At 37.8% G+C, this 25684-nt stretch overlaps 1 protein-coding gene across 3 annotated transcripts in view; it reads left to right on the top strand.

Moving 5' to 3' along the window:
- The window catches only part of ASCC1 (activating signal cointegrator 1 complex subunit 1), a 105943-nt gene that overhangs the window by 12892 nt on the left and 67367 nt on the right, over window positions 1-25684 (top strand). For all 3 annotated transcript variants that reach the window (XM_055425503.2, XM_055425502.2, XM_088841956.1), the window contains exon 5: window positions 996-1174. In XM_055425503.2, the coding sequence (XP_055281478.1) occupies window positions 996-1174 (179 nt within the window). The remainder of the gene's footprint in view (window positions 1-995; window positions 1175-25684) is intronic.

The raw sequence follows: 25684 nt of genomic DNA, 5'->3' as shown, positions 1-25684 counted from the left end.
GATGCTTTTGAACTGTGGTGTTGGAGAAGACTCTTGAGAGTCCCTTATACTGCAAGGAGATCCAACCAGTCCATTCTAAAGGAGATCAATCCTGGATGTTCATTGGAGGGACTGATGCTAAAGCTGAAACTCCAATACTTTGGCCACCTCATGAGACGAGTTGACTCACTGGAAAAGACTCTGATGCTGGGAAAGGTTGGGGGCGGGAGGAGAAGGGGACGACGGAGAATGAGATGGCTGGATGGCATCACCGACTCTGTGGACATGAGTTTGAGTGTACTCCGGGAGTTGGTGATGGACAGGGAGGCCTGGCGTGCTGTGATTCATGGGGTCGCGGAGAGTTGGACACGACTGAGCGACTGAACTGAACTGAACTGAACTGAATGTTTTTAAGATTCATCCATGTTTTTGAATGTATGATTACTTCACTCCTTTTTTTTTTTTTTTTTGCCAAATAGTATTTCAGTGTATGATAATACCTAATACCAAGTTTTATTTGTTCATTTATTGGTTAAAGGACATTTGCGTTTTTCCACCTGTTGGCTGTTGTGAATAAAGCTGTTATGAACATTTGTACAAGTTTTTTTTTTTGAATACCTGCTTTTACTTCCTTTGAGTTTCTACCTAGGAGTGGAATTCCTGGGTCATGTGATATTTCTCTGTTTAATTTTTCATGGAACTGCCAGACTTCTACATATCAGCGGCACCATTTTACATTCATACTAGCAAGGTATGAGGGATTGCTTTCTAGCTTTTGAATTCGTTTTCCTACTTCATCAGATGGTCTTAAGGTTATTCTATTTAAACCTCATTCTGCTTAGACTGGATTCATTAACAGCTTTCTTACCCTTGGTACTGTCTGCTGTTCAGAATTATGTACACATTCATGACAGTTTTGTTCCCCAGAGATGACAGTTTTAAGAGGTCACCTATTTTACAACCAGTTGATGGTCCTTGAGTGTGTTAAATCTTTTTTTTTTTTTTTTTGCTTACAGTAATCACTGGCCAGCATCGAAGTGGTGTAATTTCAGCCCGAACTCGGATTGATGTTCTTCTGCTCACTTTTAGAAGAAAGCAGCCCTTCACTCACTTCCTTGCCTTTTTCCTCAATGAAGCTGAAGTTCAGGAACGATTTCTGAAATTCCAAGAGGAAGTACTGGAGAAGTGCTCCATGGTAAGCAACAAATAGAACAAAATTAAAAGTTGAAAAAGTCTAAGGAAGAGTACAAAACTGGCTCATAATTCAAACAGTAGAAAGATACAAATCTCTTCTCCCACTGAAAAAGGGAACCATTTCTGATGGTTTCTTTTAATTCTGAACTGAAAAAAATATCTACTGATTTATAAGCACATAAGTTTCCATGTATTACAGAAATATCCTCTAAAGGATGACACAAAAGGATCATCCTAATGTCCCTACCATTCTGCACCTTGTGGGTGTATTTTTATGCATTTTAACACATGTATAGATTTCTGTAGTCACTTAACCACAGTCAGGATACAGAACAGCTGTACTCCCCCCAAAAACTCCCTCACCTGTCTCTCACCCAAAACCTTGGCAGTCACTGATCTTGGTTACTATTCGCATTGTCTTTCCTGAGACTACTATATATGAGATTGTGGTTTTTTTTTTTTCACTCAATATGATGGCTGAGTGGTATGTTTCAATAGTTTATCCTCTTTCATTAATTTGTTTCCAGTTTTTGGCAATTATAAGTAGAACTACTATAAACATTTGTGTACAGGTTTTTCTGTGAACATAGGTTTAATTTTTTTAAGTACCCAGGAGTGGGATTGCTGGGATATATGGTAGGTGTATTTTTAACTTCATAAGAAACTACCAAACTCTTTTTCAAAGTGCCTTTATTACCTTACACTCCCATCAGCAGCATAAGAGAATTTCAGCTGTTCTGCATCCTTACCAGTATTTGGTGGTGTTGGCAGTTTCATTTCAGCCATTCTATGATGCTGGGAAAGGTTGGGGGCGGGAGCAGAAGGGGACGACGGAGAATGAGATGGCTGGATGGCATCACCGACTCTGTGGACATGAGTTTGAGTGTACTTCGGGAGTTGGTGATGGACAGGGAAGCCTGGCGTGCTGTAGTTCATGGGGTCGTGGAGAGTCGGACACGACTGAGCGACTGAACTGAACTGAACTGAACTGAATGAGTGTGTAGTGAGATCTTATGGTGGTTTTAATTTGCATTTCCTTAACGGCTAATAATGTTGAATATGTTTTTATTGTGTGTTTTTCAACCATTCTTATATCTGCTTTGGAGAGGTGTTGACTTTTTTTTTTTTTTAAGGTCTATATTTTTATTTGTTTTTTGATTGTGGTGGGTCTCCGTTGCTCCATGCAGGCTTTCTGTAGTTGAGGTGAGCAGGGGCTCCCCTTCGTTGCAGTGTGTGGGCTTCTCATTGTAGTGGCTTCTCTTGTTGTGGAGCACAAGCTCTAGGCGTGTGGGCTTCAGTAGTTGCAGCGCATGGACTCAGTAGCTGTGAGATTTTCCTGGACCAGGCAAGGTGGATTCTTAACCACTGGACCACAAGGGAAGCCCTTGTTCACTTCTTATGCACAACTTAAAATTGTTTTCTTACTGCTGAGTTTTGAGAGTTCTTTTGTAAATGTTACACATATACGTCCTTTCAAGGATATGTGATTTCCAAATATTTTTTCCCAGGCTGTAGCTTATCTCTTCATCCTCTTATCAGTGACTTTTATAGAGCAAAAGTTTTAAATTTTGATGAAGTCCAATTTATTAATTTTTCTTGTATGGATTGAACTTTTAATGTCATGTCTAAGAACTTTTTGCATATCCCCAAGTCACAAAGGTTTTCTCTTAGAATTTTTATGGTTTTGCTTTTTTACATTTAGATCTATGATCCAGTTAATTTTTGTATTTGTTTAAGTTGTAAGGTTTAGGTCCAGGTTCATTTTTTTTGCATATGGGTGTCCATACTGTGTTTTCTCAATCTTGTAGTAAAGAGAGGAATAAAAGCATGTGGATAAAATAGAATGGTGATTAGTATTTTTTTTGGTTCTTGAAACAGATGGACGTACATCTGATTCTGGGTTCTTCAATCTGTATAGACTTGAACAAGTGAACCTCTCCAGATTTTTACAGCCTGCTTTGGAGAGTTGTAGGAAGGACTAAATGAGATAACATATAGTACTCAGCATGGTGCTGGATACTTAAGAAACACTTAATAAAAGGTAACTGCTATTCCTGATATTTTTATGACTGGTTAGGTTAAAAGTATTAGTATTACTTGGAGTATTCAGAGTAGATGAGCGCTCTGTTTGATAGTTGTGGGCAAGGCCAGCTTAAATGATTTGGTGAGAATTTTTGTAAGATCCTTTCTTCTTTTTCCTTTGTCCATCCTGTCCATATTGCTCAAGCTGGGTCTTCGGTATTAGGATAGAGTGAGATATAGGTATGCAGATATAGAAGTATTAGAATCCAGGTACTTTTGTGGGACAGGGTGACAGTTGATCAACTTGATTATTTAAGATGATAAGATACAGACTGGGCAAACGTGAGTAGACAGCACCGAACTGTATCTCAGAGTTTGTTACTTGGCGTTTATATGCTTGAACAAAGGTACATCTGTAAGTTCAGTACTCAAACACTATACATATGTGTGTATGCATGCATACATATATATGATTAGAAAGCCATCAGAATATTACTAATTGGCATTAGTCAACCACCAGAGTATCTTTTTTCCCCTTAAAATTTCATAGCAAGATGATTTCATTCTCAGTGGGAGTGGAGGGTAGGGTAGGAGAAGATCAGGAACACTGAAGTTTCGGTATGATTTGGATACATTTTGTGGGGGTCATGCTGGTAAGTTTTGGAATTGTTTTACCTTGTAAACACCACTTATTGAAGCCCGATGATTATTTATTTTTTGAAATATTACAAATACCTGATATGTGACAAGCAGGTTGTAATAAATTGGCCTTTTTCTTTCTCTCTCTCTATATATGTGTGAATGTTTTTCACTTTTCTTTTGTTTCCTGGCATGGGCTGGAAAGGAATAAATATTGGAATGATTACTTCAACTCAGCTGGAATGAGATTGGCCACTGTGTGTATCATGCTGGCCTTAATCAGTCCCAAGTACTTCCTTCCTGCTCTCAGGGAGACTCCACACTGACATGTCTTCTTCCTGCTTTTAAATCAGCTCTTGATAACAGCAGGGAAGTAAGCACAGCATAAAACAGTAAATAAGGAACCATTATCTACCTATTACATGGAAGAAAGTTTTACTGAATTTCATTCTAATGTTAGACCGATAAGAGATGGCTATACAACCATGCAGTCATTTTCCACTGGTACTCTGCTTTTATTTTTCCAACTGAGGAGAGTTCCTTTCTGATAACTTTGAAGAATGTATACCTGTTCATTGAGATATCAGCTGTTTCCTGAAAGACTTTGTGGCTCTCAGTCTTATTTTGATTCCTCTGACACTTGTCTGACATCTCTGATGAGAGTTTCTTCATCTCTAAAATAGGAGTGATCTTAGCATTTTCTTCCTTATAAGAAAGAGATGACATCTCTTGGTATAAAGTTGGCTCATACATTAAAAAATTTACATATGTATGTATTATATATATTTATTAAAATTGTTACACACACTGTTTTCTAATTACCTTTTTGGGTGGTGTTGTTTTTTTTTGGCTGTACATGGCTTTTGGTATCTCAGTTCCTTGACCAGGGATGTAACCAGGGCCATAGCAGTGAGAGTCCAGAATCCTAACCACTAGGCAACCAGGGACCTCCCTATCTTTTTGATTTAATAACATGTTTTGGGTCAATATATATAAATCTAATTGGTGACTTTAGGTGCTGTAAAGATCCTAGTCTATGTATGTACCCTAACTTATTTCATCAATTCCCTGCAATGGACCACTAAAGGAAATTATTTCTGTTAAATAATGCTATAATGAACATTTTTGTAAATACATCTTTGTGTTTCTGGCTGACAGTTTCTTTGGGGTACATCTTGGGATAAATTCTTAGAATTGGAATACATGGGTTGGGGAATGTAAACTTAAAATTTTTTGATAGTTTTTTTCCATTTTATTTTAAAAATCAACTTTATTGAGTTACAACTTACGAAGAATATAATGCACATGTAATATAAAGTATAATATAATGCTTAAAATATAAAGCATATTTTAAGAATATGCTTTGAGTTTTGACAGACATAAGACATATACAGCTGTGCAACAGCCATCAAAAACAAGATGTAGAACATTTCCATTAGCCCAAAAAGTTCCTTTGTACATCTTTGCAGCCACTTCCACTTCCTGCTATCTCATGTCATACAGGTGATTCCAGCCAACCATTTATCTGCTGTTACTATTGGATTTCCCTTTGCTAGAGTTTCATATTAATGGAATTATGCAGCATATAGTCTTTTTGTTATTGTTTTTTGGTTGTGCCATGCAGCATGTGGGATCTTAGTTCCCTGACCAGCGATCGAACCCATGCCCACTGCAGTGAAAGGACAGAATCTTTACCTCTGGGAAGACCCCAGGATATAGTCTTTGTGGCTTTTATTTTTTTTGTTCAGTGGAACATTTTTAGCTTCATTCATGTTGGTGTGTGTTACAGTAGTTCATTTCTTTTTATTGTTAAGTATATTCCTTTGCATGACTGCACCAATATGTGTTTCAACTCTTTGGGTGGTTTCTAGTGTATTGTAAATGAACCTATTTTAATTATGTGTATAGAAATTTTTGTGTTAAGTATGTTTTTATTCCTCTTGGGCAGGTACTTAGGAGTATAATTGTTGGATCAAGTGCAGATATATGTTTAATTTTAAATAAAACTGTTAAAACTATTTCAGGTGTGGTTGTGCCTCTTCCTACCACTAATGATGTATGAAGAGTTTAGGTTCAACATTTGGTGGTGTCTTATTTTTTAAATTGTTTATTGAGGTATAGTTGATTTACAGTGTTTTGTTAGTTTCTGGTATGTAACAAAGTGATTCACTTACACATACATCATACACATACTCTTTCATATTCTTTTCCCTTATGGTTTATTATAGGATAGTGAATATAGTTCCCTGTGTGATATAGTAGGACCTTGTTGTTTATCTCTTACATATATAGTTTGTATCTGTTAATCCCATACTCCTGACTTCTCTCTCACTAATCCTTTTTACCCTTCAGTAATCATAAGTTTGTGTTCTGTGTCTGTGAGTTTCTTTGTTTTGTAAATCAATTCATTTGTATTATATGTTTCCACATGTAAGTGATGTCATGCGATATTTGTCTCTCTTTCTATTGGACATATGGCTAGGACCTCGAATATAGTGTTGAGTAGAAGATGTGAGAGAGGACATTCTTTCCTTGTTCTCCATCATAGGGGAACCATATTCAGTCTTTCACTATTACTATTATTGTGTTTTTGGCTATACCACAGAGCACGTGGGATCTTAGCCCTTAGTGAAGGGGCTGAATCTTCACTGCTGGATTGTCAGGGAAGTCCTCAGTCTTTTATTATTAAGTTTTACAGATGCTCTTTATCTGGTCAGGGAAATTCCATTCTCTTCCTAGTTTGCTGAGAGTTAAAAAAAATCACAACTGAGTATTAAACTTTGTTAACCTTTTTTAATATGAGATTTATGGATTTTCCTTCATAGTATAAATATACTTGATTACATTTATTAATTTTTTTTAATGTTAAGCCAGTCTGGCTCTTTAGATAACCTCACTTATTTTTGATGTATTATCATTTTTGTATTTCCCTGGATTTGTGCTCGCTTTAGCAACACATACTAAAACTGGATTGTGATGGATTTGATTTACTAGAGATTAATTATTAAGGAGTTTTATATCTGTGTTCATAGGAGATACTGCTTTTAGTTTTTTTGTGATGTCTTCACCCATATGTGTTTGTATAACTAGCTTCAGGTGTGTAGCAAAGTGATTCAGTTATGTGTGTGTATATATGTGTATTCTTTTTCAGATTCTTTTCCATTATAGGTTGTTACAAGACATTGAATATAGTTAGTTCCCTATGCTATATAAGAGGTCCTTGTCGTTTGTTTATTTTATACATAGTAGTGTGTATATGTTAATCCCAAACTCTTATCCCTAACTCTTACCCCCCACCCCTGCTATACTTTCTGGTAAAAAAATTTGTTTTTTGTGTCTGAGTCTATTTCTGTTTTGTAAATAAGTTCATTTATATCACTTTTTTAGTCTTCATCTGGTTTTGGTATTAGGGGTAGTACTGACCATCTGATTAAAAACCATGGTAGTCAAGTGAGTTAAGAAGTGTTCTCTTCTAACTTTCTGAGTTCATGTAAGTTTGTGTAGGTATTGTTTTTCCTTAAATGTTTAAGAAAATTCATCATTAAAGCCATCTAGATCTGTAGGTTTCTATTGTCTGACTCTGCGACCAAATGGACTGTAGCACACCAGGCTTCCCTGTCCTTCACCATCTCCTGGAGTTTGCTCAAACTCATGATCTTAGTTTTTTGAATGTTGCATTTTAAGCCAGCTTTTTCACTTTCCTCTTTCACCTTCACAAGAGGTTCTTTAGTTCCTTTTTGCTTTCTGACAGTAGAATGGTGTCATCTGCTTATCTGAGCTTGTTGATCTTGATTCCAGCTTGTGATTCATCTAGCCCAGCATTTCACATCATGTACTTTGCATATAAGTTAAATAAGCAGGGTGACAGTATATAGCCTTGAAGTACTTCTTTCCCAATTTTGAACCAGTCTGTTGTTCCTTGTCCAGTTTTAACTCTTGCTTCTTGACCTGCATACAGGTTTCTCAGGAAGCAAGTAAGGTGATCTGGTATTCCCTTCTTTTTAAGAATTTTCCACAGTTTGTTGTGATCCACAGTCAAAGGCTCTAGTGTAGCAATGAAGCAGAAGTAGATGTTTTTCTGGAATTCCCTTGATTTTCCTGCAATCCAGTGGATGTTGGCAATTTGATCTCTGGTTCCTCTGCCTTTTCTAAATGCAGTTTGTACGTTTAGAGTTTCTCGGTTCACATACTGCTGAAGCTGAGCTTGAAGGATTTTGAGCATTACTTTGCTAGCTTGTGAGATGAGTGCAATTGTGCGGTAGTTTGAACATTCTTTGGCGTTGCCTTTTTTTGGAATTTGAATGAAAACAGACCTTTTCCAGTCCTGTGGCCACTGCTGAGTTTTCCAAATTTGATGACATATTGAGTGCATTGAGTACAAAAATGATCTTCACGACCCAGATAATCACGATGGTGTGATCACCCACCCAGAGCCAGACATCCTGGAATGTGAAGTCAAGTGGGCCTTAGGAGGCATCACTACGAACAAAGCTAGTGGAGCTGATGGAATTCCAGCTGAGTTGTTTCAAATCCTGAAAGATGATGCTGTGAAAGTGCTGCACTCAATATGCCAGGAAATTTGGAACACTCAGCAGTGGCCACAGGACTGGAAAAGGTCAATGTTCATTCCAGTCCCAAAGAAAGGCAATGCCAAAGAATGCTCAAACTACTGCACAATTGCACTCATTTCACACACTAGCAAAGTAATGCTCAAAATTCTCCAAGCCAGGCTTCAGTAATATGTGAACCGTGAACTTCCAGATGTTCAAGCTGGTTTTGGAAAAGGCAGAGGCACCAGAGATCAAATTGCCAACATCTGCTGGATCATCGAAAAAGCAAGAGAGTTCCAGAAAGATATCTATTTCTGCTTTATTGACTATGCCAAAGCCTTTTGGATCACAATAAACTGTTGAAAATTCTGAAAGAGATGGGAATACCAAACCACCTGACCTGCCTCTTGAGCAACCTGTATGCAGGTCAGGAAGCAACAGTCAGAATTGGACATGGAACAACAGACTGGTTCCAAATAGGAAAAGGAGTACGTCAAGGCTGTATATTGTCACCCTGCTTATTTAACTTATATGCAGAGTACATCATGAGAAATGCTGGGCTGGAGGAAGCACAAGCTGAAATCAAGATTGCCAGGAGAAATATCAATAACCTCAGATATGCAGATGACACCACCCTTATGGCAGAAAGTGAAGAGGAACTAAAAAGCCTCTTGATGAAAGTGAAAGAGGAGAGTGAAAAGGTTGGTTTGAAGCTCAGCATTCAGAAAACAAAGCTCATGGCATCTGGTCCCATCACTTCATGGGAAATAGATGGGGAAACAGTGGAAACAGTGTCAGACTTTATTTTTTTGGGCTCCAAAATCACTGCGGATGCTGATTGCAGCCATGAAATTAAAAGACGCTTACTCCTTGGAAGGAAAGTTATGACCAACCTAGATAGTATATTAAAAAGCAGAGACATTACTTTGCCAACAAAGGTCCATCTGGTCAAGGCTGTGGTTTTTCCAGTGGTCATGTATGGATGTGAGAGTTGGACTGTGAAGAAAGCTGATCGCCGAAGAATTGATGTTTTTGAACTGTGGTGCTGGAGAAGACTCTTGAGAGTCCCTTGGACTGCAAGGAGATCCAACCAGTCCATTCTAAAGGAGATCAATCCTGGGTGTTCATTGGAAGGACTGATGTTGAAGCTGCAACTCCAATACTTTGGCCATCTGATGCGAAGAGCTGACTCATTTGAAAAGACCCTGATGCTGGGAAAGATTGAGGGCAGGAGGAGAAGGGGACTATAGAGGATGAGATGGTTGGATGGCTTCACCGACTCAATGGAGATGGGTTTGGGTGGACTCCAGGAGTTGGTGATGGACAGGGAGGCCTGGCCTGCTGCGGTTCATGGGGTCACAAATTGGACACAACTGAGCGACTGAATTGAGTGCATTACTTTAACAGCATCATCTTTTAGGATTTGAAATAGGTTTGATGGAATTTCATCACCTCCACTAGCTTTGTTTATAGTAGTGCTTCCTAAGGCCCGCTTGACTGCATATTCCAGGATATCTGACTCTAGGTGAGTGACCACACCATTGCGCTTATCTCAGTCATTAAGACCTTTTTATAGTATCTTCTGTGTATTCTTGCCAGCTCTTCTTAATCCCTTCTGCTCGTTTTTGTCCTTTATTGTGCCCATCTTTACATGAAATGTTTGATTGGTATCTGTGATTTTCTTGAAGAGATCTCTAGCCTTTCCCATTCTATTGTTTTCCTCTATTTCTTTGCATTGTTCGCTTAAGAAAACTTTCTTGTCTGTTCTGGCTATTCACTGGAACTCTGAGTTCAGTTAGGTATATCTTTTGTTTCTCCTTTGCCTTTCACTTCTCTTCTTTTCTCAGCTGTGTCTGGTGCTGAAAGTAAAGTCTGATGCTGTAAAGAGCAATATTGGATGGGAACCTGGAATGTTAAGTCCGTGAATCAAGGTAAATTGGAGGTGGTCAAGCAGTAGATAGCAAGAGTGAACATTGACATTTTAGGTATCAGTGGACTAAAATGGACAGGAATGGGTGAATTTAATTCAGATAACCGTTTTATCTACTACTGTGGGTAAGAAATCCCTTAGAAGAAATATGAGTAGCCCTCATAGTCAGTGAAAGAGTGTGAAATGCGGTATGTGGGTGCAATCCCAAAAACAACAAAATGATCTTGGTTTGTTTCCAAGGCAAACTATTCAACATCACAGTAATCCAAGTTGAGGCCCCAGCCCCTAATGCTGAAGAAGATGAAGTGGGATGGTTCTGTGAAAACCTACAAGACCTTGTAGAACTAACACCAAAAATACGTGTCCTTTTCACTGTAGGGTATTGGAATGCAAAAATTGGAAGTCAGGAGATACCTGGAATAACAGGCAAGCTTGGCCTTGGACTACAAAATGAGGCAGGGCAAAGGTTAACAGTTTTGCCAAGAGAACATACTGGGCATAGCAAATACCCTCTTCCAACAGCACAAGAGATAACACATGGACATCACCAGGTTAATTATATTCTTTGCAGCCCAAGATGGAGAACCCCTTTATACTCAGCAAAAACAAGGCCTGGAGCTGACTGTGTCTCAGATCATCAGCTCCTTATTGCAAAATTCAGGCTTAAATTGAAGAACGTAGGGAAAGCCACTAAGCCATTCAGGTATGACCTAAATCAAATCCCTTATGATTATACAGTGGAGGTGATGAATAGATTCAAGGGATTAGATCTGGTAGACAGAGTGCCTGGAGAACTATGAATGGAGGTTCATAACACAGTAGGTTTCTGAAAAGGTTTTAAATTATGAATTAAATTTATTTAGTTGAGTTAGAACTATCCAGATTATCTACTTCTTGAGTATGTTTTTGAAATTTGTGTCTTTGAGAGAATTTGTTCGTTTCATGTAAAGTTTTTGAATTTCATTTGATGGAAGTGTTCGTAATATTTTATTATTCTTTCATGTCTGTCGCCCTGAAGTGATGTTCCCTCTTTTCTTGCTGATATTGGTAATTTGTGTCTAGTCTTTTATTCCTGATCTCTCTGGCAAGAGGTTGTCAATTATATTGGTCTTATAGCAAGAACAACAAAAAGCTTTTGGTTCCACTAATTTTTCTCTCTTGTTTGTCCATTTTCTGTTTCATTGACTTCTGTTTTTATCTGTATTGTTACAATTCTTATGCTTAGCTTTGGGTTTAATTTGCTCTTTTATTGGTTGCTTAATGTAGTAACTTAAATTACTGATTTGAGACTTTTCTTAGTATTTAAGTGTTTTAAAAGTATTTTAAGTAAACATTTTTGAGATAATTGTCAATTCATTTGCAATTATAAGTCTTGTGATTTATTTCATCTATTTAGAAGTATGTTGTTTTCTACATTTGGTTTTTTTTTGTTACTATTCCAGGTATCTCTGTTACTGATTTACACTTTGATTCTGTTTGTCAAATAACGTCCTGTATGATATCAGTTCTTTTAAATGCATTTGTACCTGTTTTCTGTTACAGAATATTTTCTATCTTGGTAAATGTTCTATGTACATTTTAAGGATGTACATTCTGATTTTTTTACTTGATCTATAAATCTATAAGTATACCATCTAGTTGTTAGTGATCATTATCTTGTATATCCATATTGATCTTCTGTCTGCTTGTTCTGTTAATTACTGAGAGAGGACTGTTGAAATCTCCACCAGTAATTGTAGATTCATCTACTCCTCCTTTCAGTTGTGTCAGTTTTTTCATATCTTCTTGGCAGATCAGTTCCTTTATAATTATGAAGTGTCCCTCTTTATCCCTGACAATATTCCTTGTTCTCAGGTCTACTTTTTTAGATACTAATAATATGGCCACCTCATGCGACGAATTGAGTCACTGGAAAAGAGTCTGATGCTAGGAGGGATTGGGGGTGGGAGGAGACGGGGACAACAGAGAATGAGATGGCTGGATGGCATCACCGACTCGATGGACATGAGTTTGAGTGAACTCCGGGAGTTGGTGATGGACAGGGAGGCCTGGAGTGCTGTGATTCATGGGGTCGCAAAGAGTTGGACACGACTGAGCGACTGAACTGACTGATAGCTAGTCCAGCTTTCTTTGATTTGTATTTTTCACTGTATATATATATTTATTCTTTTACTTTTATTTATTATTTTTAAATTAATTTATTTTTGACTGTCCTGGGTTTTTGTTGATGGTTTCAGACTTTCTCTAGGTGCGGCAAGCGGAGGCGTCTTTGTTGCCATGCTCAGGCTTCTCATTGTGGTAGCTTCTCTTCTTGCAGAGCATGGTCTCTGAAGTGCTTGGGCTTCAGTAGTTGTGTTATGTGGGCTCAGTAGTTGTGGTACACAGGCTTAGTTGCCCCATGTCATGTGGGATCTTAGTTCCTAGGCCAGGAATTGAACCCATGTCCCCTGCATTGGCAGGCAGAGTCTTAACCACTGAACCATGAGAAAGTCCCTAAGTAGATTTCTTAAAGGTAGCATATAATTGATTTTTTAAGAAATCTGGTCTGTCATTTCTTCTTTTTAGTGGAATGACTAGATTGTTTACTTTTAATGTAGTTATAGACATAGGTGGGTTAAGTCTACCATTTTGTGATTTTTTTTTTTTTGGTCTTATCTTTCCTTTGTTCATTTTTTCCTACCATTTTTTAGATTGAGGGATTTTAAAACTTTCATTTTGTTGACACTGTTGGCTTATTAGCTACAACCGTTTTATTTTTTAGTAAATGTTCATAGGTTTACAATATGTGTTTAATTCATCACCTTCAAATAATATTACACCACTTAATGTATAATTTAAGAACCTCACAATATGTCATCTTTTCCTCCCTTCTGTCCTTTGTCTAATTGTTATTAATCTTGCTTCTATTTATAAATAACTTTCTGTAAGATTTCTTATGGTTTGCTGGCACTGGATACACTTTCAGTTTTTTTTTGTATGAAATAAGTCTTTAATTCGTCTTCTTTTTTGAAGGCTACTTTTTACTGGTTATAGGATTCTTTTTCTTTTGGACTGTTTTTTAAAATTATTTATTTACTTTTGATTGGAATGGATCTTGGATGCTGTATTCTGCTTCTCATCGGCATTTTCCTCAGGGTTAGCATCCACTGGTGATTCTTACCTGATGTTTACCATGCTGCTTGCAAAATGATTCTACACTTGCTCTACATTTAATGTTCAATTTTCTGCGTTCGTTTGTAAGCAGGGGACCTTCCTTCTCACCTTCCTTTTAAATTTGTTATGGGTGTGACTTCATACATTTTATTTCCCAAGGGCTTATAATTTACTGTTGTGCTTAATTATTTTGATACTTAAATTGTCTCAGATTTATCTTGGGGTGCTCTGAAGCCTTTTCTGGGGACACATTTTCTTTGGCCTGTATTTGTACTTTTGTTCCAGTTCTCCCATATGTATGTATACATGTCTGCTTTAAAATATCTTAGTTTCTGTAAGGTCTCACCCGGTCCCTCCCCTTGCTGCTGCTAAGTCACTTCAGTTGTGTCCAGACTCTGTGCGACCCCATAGACGGAAGCCCACCAGGCTCCCCCGTCCCTGGGATTCTCCAGGCAAGAACACTGGAGTGGGTTGCCATTTCCTTCTCCAATGTGTGAAAGTGAAAAGTGAAAGTGAAGTTGCTCAGTCGTGTTCGACCCTTAGCGACCCCACGGACTACAGCCAACCAGGCTCCTCCATCCATGGGATTTTCTAGGCAAGAGTAGTGGAGTGGCTTGCCATTGCCTTCTCCCGGTCCCTCCCCTTAGAGCTTTAGTTATCCTGTTGTATTCTGCCTGTCATCTCTTGTCCCCAGTAACCAAAAGATTTGCCGTTTCCTGTAGTTGCTTTTCTCCCTCTGCAGGCAATCAACACTTCTTATAGTGGCCTCCAGCCTGTTATGCAGACCATGCTTCTGTCCCCAACAGCACTGCAAGTTAGGCAAGACAGAAACCAGGTCCTCAGGCAGCCTCTTAATAAGCTGGAACATTGCAAACCACTTTTACTCTTCCTTCTCCCCTGTTGGAGGAGCAAAAACTGGGTGGCTTCCTTCTGATCTGTTTCCTAGGGCAGAGTGTAGGGCAAGGGATAGATAGAAAACATGAGGGTTCCTACCATTTTGAGTGCGGTTTTCCTTTGGTTAGGCATTTGTTTGGTTATTGCAGGTTCTTAACTCATTTCTAGCATTCTCCCAAAGCTGCTTTCGTCCATGTGTTGTTTATTTAGTGTTTCTGTCTGGGAATGAGAGCTTGATTCTTCTTGTGTGATTGCCCCGTCTTCCCAGTCCCTAACAATCACTAATCTACTTTCTTACTTTCTGTCTCTCTGAATTTGCCTATTCTGAATATATGATAGAAATGGACTCACAGTATGTGGCCTTTTGTCTCTGGGAATTTTTCATGTGTAATGTATTTAAGATTTATCCGTGTTTTATCATGTAGTGCTATTTCATTTCTTCTAATGGCCAAGTAATATTCCATTGTTTGGCTATACCACATTTTGTTTATGCCTTCATCACTTGGTGAATATTTTGAGTTGTTTCTGCTTTGGACTTTTATAAATAACGCTGCTATTCATACATGTTTTCTTGTAATAATTTATAATATTGTAAACAAGGCTGAGTTTACCATTACTTTTATTCATTTAATTGACCTTGATCTGATAAAAAAAATAACTTGTATTATGCTAGACAGTGTTCTAAGTGCCTCCTTTGCTTATTTTGTGTCATCAGTGTATCCCTTTGAGTTAGATATTGCTTTTCCATTTTACTTATTAAGAAATTGAAGTTTAGAGGTGATAATTTTCTCAAGGTACCACAGCTAGTAGGTCCATCATGCTAAGCAGGATAGATGATGCAAAGTTGTGTAGGTCCTAGTAACAGCTGCAGTTTATACAGTCCAGTAGAACAGATAGATGAAATTAGTTCTTGGGATCACTGTGGAAAATGATTTGAATGGAAAAAAACCCAAAAAAACTGTTTAGGGGCTTTCCTGGTGATCCAGTGGTTAACACTCTGTGCTCCCAATGCAAGAGGCACAGGTTCAATCCCTGGTTGGGAAACAAGGATCTCACATGCTGCACGTCATGGCTAAAAACAAAACCTTAACCACAAAGCCTCCAAAAACTGTTTAAATTGAAGATCTTTTGCTTATCTGTAACCACTTGCATCAGTCTTTCAGCAAGATTTTCTTGGGCCCAACCTTGACTAGAGTTGGGTAGTAATTTGCACAGTATGGGCTTCCCTGGTGGCTTCTATGGTAAAGAATCTGCCCGTAATGAAGGAGAACTGGGATTGATCCCTGGGTCAGGAAGATCCCCTGGAGAAGGGAATGGCTACTCACTCCAGTATTCTTGCCTGGTGAATTTATTCCATGGACAGAGGAGCTTGGTGGACTATAGTCCATGAGTTCACAAAGAGTTGGATGTGACTGAGCAACTGACACATTCACTGAGCATTCAAAAAAGCTCCACAGGGTCTTCCCAGTTGTGCTTGGGTTTTTCAACTCCAAATCATATTCTGTTCCCTAATAGTTAAAAAAAAGTTATCATGTGGATCAGATGTTAAAAAGAAGGACTTCTGTTCATTAGGGTTATCCATCTTCACTCCTGAATCAGGACTGAAGGAGGTGAGATTCTTTATCTTTTAAAAATTCATTCATATTATTAATTTTTTTCTTTCTTTGAGAAGGCAAATTTATCCTTCTTTGTATCTGTGCCAAGTATGTGAAGTTCTTTTGGGATCTCTGAGGTGAAATAGGAATATAGGTAATGTTGAAAAAGGAATTTATTAGTTTACATTTAAATCTTGCTCTACTATATTAGGTTTCTATTGCTATGTAATAAATTACCACAGTCTTAGCAGCTTAAAACCACACCCATTTATCATTTCACAATATTATGGTAGTTTTGTAGGTCAGGAGATCTGGTGGATTCTATGGCATTCTCTGCATAGGGTCTCCCAAGGCCAAAATCAAGGTATTGGCCAGACTGATCTCTTTTCTGGAGGCCCTGGAGGAGAATCCACTTCCAAGTTCATTCACATTGTTGGAAGATTTCAGTTCCTTGTGGTTGTAGGTCTCAAGTTCTTGTTTCCTTGATATGTGGCCGTTCCTGTTTCTGTCATATCCTTTTTGTGCTTCACATCTCTAACTTGTGTCACCAGCCAAAGAATACTCTGTTTTGTAAAGAGCTCATGTGTATAGATCAGACTTACTGGGATAATCTGCCTATATTAAGGTCAGCTGTGCCATATAATATAGTATAATCATAGCAGTGATATCGCATTCACAGGTTCTATCCACAGTCAAAGGGGATTCTACGAGGTTAAGGGTCTTTGAGGGTCATTCTTAAAATTCTGCCTATCATAGCTATTAATGTTCATTTTAAAACATTGTGGGGAAGGTCACATTTTTGATTCAGCAGATGACTTCTCTGCTCCCGGGTTTCATCCTTCCCTTTCCTCACCCTTCCTAGAATTCTTTTCTTCCTTAAAATAGTGGGCCCCTTTTCTTTCTTTGAGACTATGCTTGTCCTTGATCTCACCCTTGACTCTCTTAAGGAAACCCCATATTTACCTTTTAGAATAATGTTTCCTGAAATCATTTTCTTTTCTGCTGATCAATTATATAAGAAATGTTGTTGACTACAGACGTTATCACCATCATCCTTGTGCTTCAGCTCCCTAAGCCTCAGTATTTAATGTAGGATTTAGCTACTCACAAACATCAGCAAGGTATTTTTCATCTATGTGATCTGCAGATGAACTGCACTTTTTCCCTCTTTCCTATCTCGCATTAAGATTCAAAGATGTCTCGTTGTCTGCAAGTTCAAGAAGCATAATATATTAAAACCCTGTATATCTCTCAATCTATCTATAGCTAGTAATGCTGCTATAATTCCATTTTATCTCACAGCAGGGTCTAGTAGAAAGCACATCAGTAATGAAAAATAGTAATTCAAAACTGTTCGGTGGAGCATTCTGAAGCTTATAGATGTGTCTGAAGCGACAGGGGACTTTTTCGGCTGCCTGGAGAACCTGAATAGGTTATAGACCAGAAACTACATCATTCTGCTCATAGTGTAGTCTGAAGGCTGACACTAGGCAGAAATAGCTATTGGATTTGGGGTTCATATCGTCTCCCCAAGTTAGGATAATTTTTTTCCATTTAGTATTATTCACTGAAGAAGAAAATTTATATTTAAAAGCTTTAGTGTATAATTTAGGATTTTTCACGTGTAAAGGGAGCTGCAGGATTTGTAATTATCTTGTGAACTAATTTAGAATGAAGACAGATAACAGACATACCTTGGAGATATTGAAAGTTTGGTTCCAGACCACTGCAATAAAATGAATATTATAAACAAGTGAGTCACATGAATTTTTTGGTTTCCCAGTTTGATGTCTAAAAGCATATATACCTTGATTAAAAATAATGTTGTTTGAAAAATGGTGCCAATAGTCTTGCTCCCCTCAGAGTTGCTGCTGCTGCTAAGTCACTTCAGTCGTGTCCGACTCTGTGTGACCCCATAGACGGAAGCCCACCAGGCTCCCCCATCCCTGGATTCTCCAGGCAAGAACACTGGAGTGGGTTGCCATTTCCTTCTCCAATGTGTGAAAGTGAAAAGTGAAAGTGAAGTCGCTCAGTCGTGTCCAACCCTTAGCGACCCCACGGACTGCAGCCTACCAGGCTCCTCCATCCATGGGATTTTCTAGGCAAGAGTACTGGAGTGGCTTGCCATTGCCTTCTCCGCTCAGAGTTGCTACAAAACCTCAATTTGTAAAAAACATGTCTGTGAATCACAGTAAAGCAAAGCACAATTAAACAAGATGTGTCTGTGGTTGTCTTTGATTGTAATAAAAGTTGAATTCCTGAGGTCTTTTGTTAGGTGGGAAAGTCAGAAAAGGAGAGGTTATAATAACAAGATTCATATAGTGCACCATTTGGATGGAGATGATGGTTGTGTTTATTTTTTGTTCATTCGTTAACTATTTTTTAAACATCTATTATTGGCCAAACTATATTTTATACTAACAATGGACTTTACCTTGGATCTTTACCTTTACTTTAATATGGATCCCATATTCTAATGGGGGAAATTAGTGTTCTTATAGAAGGAGTTACAGTATTGAGAGTTAAGTGCTTTTAGAGGGAAGTACAGTGTGATTCATGGGGTCGCAAAGAGTTGGACACGACTGAGTGACTGAACTGAACTGAACTGAACAGTGGGTACCCAGAGGAGAGATTCTGCAGTGTTTGGAAAAGGCTTAATAAGGAGGCAACACTTGAACAGTCTTGAAGGAAGACTTTTGCTGTTGTAAGAATAGTACAGGTTACCATGTAGGAGATGAGGGTCTAACCTGAACAGGAGGTTTACCATTAATTCACCACTACTGTTTAAGTGATCGTTGTCTTTGGGAATAAATGTAGGTTGGTAGGTGGATTGCCAGCTGGTACTTACAAGTAACTTATGAAGGAACTAGTTAAGCTTTTAGAAAAGTAGGTTTGAATACTCATTGTGCTTATCAACTTAAAAGAGATGTATCCTTTAGTGAAGGGGAGATACTCTTTGCTCCTTTTTAATGGGTAAAGATATTTAAACACTTAAGTGAGAACATTCATTTTTTTCTGGTCACTGTAAAAGCTGATCCTTGAATATTTGTTCTTTGTTTTTAAGAGCCTCTCTTTCCTGTAATTATGTTTGAATAGAATTTATAAGATAGAAGAGTCAAAACCCTGTTTTCTAAGCTTATTCAACATAACAACATAACATACAGAGACTCTCAAATCAAAGTCAGCTTTTGTGAACATTCTTAAAGGATAGATATGACTCAGCAAAGCCTGATTAGCTTTTGGCCGTGCTTTACAAGGAAGAGTAAAGATGACATTTATTTAGAGTGTTGCATAGTCACATAAAAAGCAAGAAGGGGTAAATTTAAAACCTGTATTTAATACATACTACTGTGTTCCAGAGGCTTCAGCACAACCCTTGTTGTCTGTTTCAGAGATGATGAAATTGAGTTTCAGAGCAATGACTAACTCACCTCAGGTAATATTGATAAGTGACAGAAGTAGAATTTGACCTTAGGCCTATCTGGTTGCAAAACCAAATGCTCTTTTTTACCAGTCTGCCTATATGAATAACATTCCTATGTGAATGAGGTTTATATCATTGACCCAGGAGTGATTTTCTGGGATTTGGCCATAAAAAAGGAAAATATAATGAGCGTAGGAGGAGAAGGCTTCCATACTTATTCCCTCTTTTTCTTTGCATAGAATATCAGGAGGTGAATTGGTGGACACCTCACAAATACCTGTTTTGTACCTATTTATAGGTTTTGTGAGAGCATGTAAAAAATCTGTATAGGACCTTTGAGTTAGGAGTAAACTAGGCCATCTCCCTTATTTTACAGAGAAGGAGACCAAGGTTTAGAGAAGTGAGATGGTGTGCTTGATCATAGCTGGTTTATGACTGCATTGAAATTACAACCTGAGACCCCATATTCCAGGTTACAAGACTTGTAGCTAATCCCAAACCTCTGTTATATCTGGAGTTCCTGGAAGATGATATATGTGAATATAATTGGAGGATTACTTTTTTGTCTGTGCCTCTCAGCATGTACTGTCAAGGCAGTGTGCTGTAAATTATGTTTGGTGCTACATGTTTGGATCATATTCATAGGCATTCTTAACTCATGTAATTGAGCGTGACCTTTGGGATCTGAATCTGAGAGACTTCCTTTCTGCTAGCTGAGAACTCTGGCAGATATATCTATGTTATATCCCAACCACAACAGATCAGTTTGAATTCTTATTGGGGCTTTTGTTTTGTTTTTATTAATTTATTTTTAATTGGAGGATAATTGCTTTACAATGTTGTATTGGTTTCTGCCTTACATCAACATAAATCAGACAAAGGTATACATATGTCCTCTCCCTCTTGAACCTCCCTCCCACCTGTCACCCCATGTCACCCCTCTAGGTTGTCACAGAGCATCATACAGCAAATTTCCTCTGGCTATCTATTTTACATGTGATTAGATAATGTATATATTTCAGTGCTACTCTCTCAATTCATCCCACCCTCTCCATTCATCCCATCCCATCTCCATTGCTGTCCTGCAGACTTATTAGGGCTTTAAGGAAAAAAAAACACTGAGCTAATCCATCCTTCTCTCCATTGGCCTTTTCCCCGAGCGTGGCAATTGTTAGATTTCACTGCTGCTGCTGCTGCTGCTGCTAAGTTGCTTCAGTCGTGTCCGACTCTGTGCGACCCCATAGACGGCAACCCACCAAGCTCCCCCGTCCCTGGGATTCTCCAGGCAAGAACATTGGACTGTTCCTCATTAATTGTTCATTCTGATCAGATTCCAGCAGTTCTACCCCCTTGGAGCCTGAGGACTGGATTAAAAGTGAGATCAGTGAAGAGCCTGTGACCATGTGGTTGGTGATTGCTAGTAAATCATGGAGCTATGGTCTTCCCAGGTGGCACAGTTGGTAAAGAATCCATCTGCCAGTGCAGGAGGCATAAGAGATGTGGGTTCGATACTTGGATTGGGAAGATTCCCCTGGAGGAGGGCATGGCAACCCACTCCAGTGTTCTTGCATGAAAAATGCCATGGACAGAGGAATTTGGTGGGCTATAGTCAATAGGGTTGCAAAGAGTTGGACATGACTGAAGCAACTTAGCACGCACACACGCTGAGTTACAGCTTGACGTTGAACTCTGAACTTGGGCTTAGGCCTGCACACATGCTTTCTGTGGAGGTAGCTTTTGCATGTATTTTTTTCCTTAGATGAGGTCTTATTTAACATAAAGAAACTGAGGCTCATAGATGTGGCTTAGCCGTAAAGAATATGCCCCTCACCCCCAGTTGAGATTGAACTGCCCTAAGGAATTCCTGTTACTTCACCCTTTGCTTCTGCTTGCTGGGTGGAAGGTCACCACCATTAGAATTTTCAGGCGCCAGCCTGGGTGGCCAACCTAATGAAGTAAAATAGTTCCAGCTCCAAGTAATGGTGAACTTGGAGCAGAGCCCAGTGTAATTAAGCCCCTGGAGTAAAGAATTTGTTGTTGGCCTTTATTCATTTCAGTGAAGAGGCTTGCGGGTAGGAATATGATATATTCTAAGCAAAGAAAAACAGTGACTCTAGAGATTTATGCCATTGCCTTGAAGATTGTTTGGTTCCACATTAAATTTAGATAATTCAATAAGAGAAGCGCTTTTCTTGGTAGATGGCATTGCTAGGCAGGGTGAAATTTAGGGCGTTTCTTCATTTATTAAAAGATTGTCTGGTAGGGTTGCATATGCATTATATAATCTCCAGTATAGTTGAAGACTGTTGGAACTCCTATGACTCAGAATTCCCCCAGAGACTTCAGATTATGTGGCCTTTAGGTGTCCCATCTGTTCCTTGTCTTGCTCTTTTGCATTATCTATGTTTGGCTTCCCAGTATTTGGCATTTTTTTGTGGCCAGTGAATTCAAATTGACTAGAGTGATAGGCTCCCAGAGAATAAGGTAAGGGAAAAAGGTTCTTGAGCTTCTTTTTTCCAGATAGTAACATTTGTATTGCTTTTAAACCTCTAAGTGGGCTTCTCTGATAGCTCGGTTGGTAAAGAATCCGCCTGTGATGCAGGAGACCCTGGTTGGATTCCTGGGTCGGGAAGGTCCGCTGGAGAAGGGATAGGCTACCCACTCCAGTATTCTGGCCTGGAGAATTACATGGGGTCAAAAAGAGTTGGACGCGACTGAGTGATTTTCACTTTCAAACCACTAAGTTTGTGGTAATTTGTTACAGTAGCAATGGGATACTGATAATTTTAAACTCACAGAAAAGTTGTAAGACTGAGAATAGTACCCTTTACTCAGATTTGCTTGTTGTTAATATTTTACTTTATCAGTCTCTCTTTCTCTTTTCATTCTTTCTGAACTTAAGTGCATTGCATATGTCATGGCCCTTTACACTAATACCTCAGTATATATTTCCTGAGAATTGGAATTTTTTTGAATAACCATGTACATTTTCCCATGTTTGAGTCATTTTTATTTTTGTGAAGTGTTTTGTTTATGTCTTTTGTCCATTACTTAATAGCAATAGTATTTTAGTCATTTTCCTTTGATTTTTAAAAGTTCTTTATATATTAGAGATATTATCCCTTTATCTGTGTTATATATTGTAAATATTTTCTTCTAATGTATTGTCTTTTGACTTGTTTATATATTCTGCCATATAAAAGTTTTCTCTTTTTAAATAATCAAATTTATTTTTCTTATCTCTTAATACATCTGGATTTCTAGTCTTAGTTTGAAAATCTTTTTCTGTATTCAGGTTAAAGAAGAATTTACCCATTTTTTTTTCTTGCATAGTTTGTTTATTTACATTTCAGTCTTTAATTTGAAGTTTATTCTTGTGTCTGGTGCAATGAATACATATAATTTTATTCTTTTTCTAAGTGGCTATCCAGTTGCCCTAATATGATTTATTAGCAGAAACGATATTTGCTTCAGTGATTTGAGATAACACCTTGCCTTCCACAAAGATTTTTGTTTTTACGTGGTATTCTTAACATATATTGAAAGACTTTTGGGAAGTCATCAAATTCAGAGGGTCAACTAAAATATTCCATGATAATTGAGTTATAGGAGAAAACTTATTTCAGGATTGCTAAGATGCTCTTAAAAAGAAAAGACATATATATTTTTATATTTAGCAGCTTTATTGAAGTACAGTTTACATACCAAAACCCCACCCCTTTCAAGTGTATAGTTCAGTCATTTTTAGTAAATTTACGGAGTTGTACAATCATTACCATAATCTAAATGTACTTTTAGAACATTTCTGTCACTCTTAAAAGATCCCTTATGCCTAATCCCAGACAACCATCTGTCTTTCAGTCTCTATAGATCTGCCTTTTCTGGATATTTCATATAAATGGAATCATATAATATGTAGTTTTCGCATCTGGCTTTTTTACTTAGCTATTGTTTTTGTGGTTTATTCATATTATTACTGTTGTCCAATAGTATTCCATTGAATTTCTATACAGTTTTGTTTTCTACTTGTCAGTTAATAAACATTTGGATTATTTCCATTTTTTGGCCTTTATAAATAATAATGCTGTGATGTTCACTTACAAGTCTGTATGTGGACTCACACTTTCATTTCTCTTGAGTAAAGTCCTAGGAGTGAAATGTCTGGGTTGTATTGAAACTTCATGTTTAACTTTTTGAGGAACTGCCAAACTTTTCCAAAATGGCTGCATCATTTTACACCCTCCCAGCAATGTGCAGTTCACTTTCTCCACATCCTCACCAACACTTGTTATTGTATGTCTTTTTAATTATAGTCATTCTAGTGACTGTGAAGTGGTATCCTCATTTTGGTTTTGATAGACTAATGATGTTCAGTGTCTTTTCATATGTTTATTAGCCATTAGTATATCTTCTTTGGTGAATTATATGGAAACTTGGCTTATTTTTAAGTTGGATGGTGTATCCATTTTATTACTGAATTTTTAAAAACTTAAAAAAATTGTCTTTATCAGATATATGATTTGCAAGTATTTTTCTCCCAAATAATTTTTTTTCTCTGTGGCTACTCTCCTCACTTTCCTAATGTGTCTTTTGAAGCACAGTTTTTAACGTTGATCAAGTTCAATTAACCCTTTTTTTCTTCTTTTATGAATTATGCTTTTGGTGCTTATATCTCAGAAAAGGCAAGCATTAAAACTACCTTTCTTTTCATGGAATTATGAGATTTGCCTTATTTTCAGGACTAGTCTGGTGATCAGACCCATTTATTGTGTGAGTTTTATTGAAATGTGTAAGGCCTTGCCTCTCTGGGTGATAGCCACATTGTTCCAGCTTTTTCAGGGCAACTATTACTGGAGAGGAAGTGTAATATTGATAAAAAATGTAGGCTTTGGGACCTGACTACCTGGGTTTGAATTTTAGCTTCATTGCTTCCTACCAGTGTTTCTTTGGGAAAGTGGCTTTATTTCTCTTTGCCTCAGTTTTCCTCATCTGTGAACAGTGAATACTACTACTTTGCTCACAAAATATTTGTCTATGTAAAGTTTATAAGACATGCTTAGGGCAGAGTAAAGGGCTTAGAAAATATTAGATCTTATTACTAGGGAATCAATTCTCAATTCTAGTTTGCAGTAGGGTTGTGCATATTGGCATCATTTGGTGGACTTTGCTTGCCTTTCTAAAATGACAGCTTCTGCCATGAGTTACAGCAGCTAGGGTTTGATAAGCATTGTGCTTAGTCTTCCTCGACACTTTTAAAGTTGATTTTTCCTTAAAATCACTTTCATTAAATGAGGCAATTTGAGTTGATGTGTAGAATCATAAAACTTATCAGATGTAAAAATAGGTCAAGCTCTGTTAACACTTAGAAAATGAATGCTCTATTAATTCCTCTTGCCAAGGCAAAATTAGTCTTAGGCAAACCAAGAATTGGGATATAAGACTATCTGCATTTGATAGATACATTCTTCTGCCTTTAGGCTGATTTACTAGCCCAGAGATCAGATTATGGGATAAGAACTTGAAATTCAGAGGTAGAATTCCTGTTTGTTCCTGTTGGAGGAGAAGATGCTCAACTTTTTTTTTCTTGACTTCATTTGCAAAATGAGTTTAATGAAAGTTGAGACTTAATTACTTTCAAATTAATTACTTAATTACTTTCAAAAGGGATTCATGATTTGATAGGGGACTAGTATCAGAATATATAAAGAATCCTTATAACTCAACAATAAAAAGAAAATGGGCAAAGGAGATATACAAATGTCCAACAGGGACATAAGAAGATGTTTGGCATCATTGGTCAATAGTGAAAAGCAGATCAAAACCACCTCAAAGTAGATGCAATACCATTTTATACCTACTATGATGACTACAGTGAAATTTAAAAAGGAAAATATTAAGTATTGGTGAAGGTGTAGAGAAATAGGAACCCTCATATATTGCTACGTGGAATGTAAAATTGTTCAGTTCCTGTGGTAAACAGTTTGGTGATTCCTCAGTAAGTTAAACATAGAGTTACTATAAGTTAGTTAAGTCGCTCAGTTGTGTCCTACTCTTTGCGACCCCGTGGACTGTAGCCCACCAGGCTCCTCAGTCCGTGGGATTCTCCAGGCAAGAATACTGGAGTGCTTTTCCATTTCCTCCTCCAGGGGATCTTCCTGACCCAGGGATCGAACCCAGATCTCCCACATTGCAGGCATATGCTTTAACCTCTGAGCCACCAGGGAAGCAATAGGACCTAGCAACTATATATTCCACTCCTTAGTATGTATCCCAAAGAGTTAAAACGTATGTCAACATGAAACTT

This window comes from Moschus berezovskii, chromosome 12 (assembly GCF_049115385.1).
Source record: "Moschus berezovskii isolate FMDL1 chromosome 12, NW_MosBer_1.0, whole genome shotgun sequence".
In the NCBI taxonomy this organism is placed as follows: Eukaryota; Metazoa; Chordata; class Mammalia; order Artiodactyla; family Moschidae; genus Moschus; species Moschus berezovskii.
The sequence above is the reverse complement of the archived record's forward strand: the minus strand, read 5'-3'. Positions and strand labels throughout refer to the sequence as shown.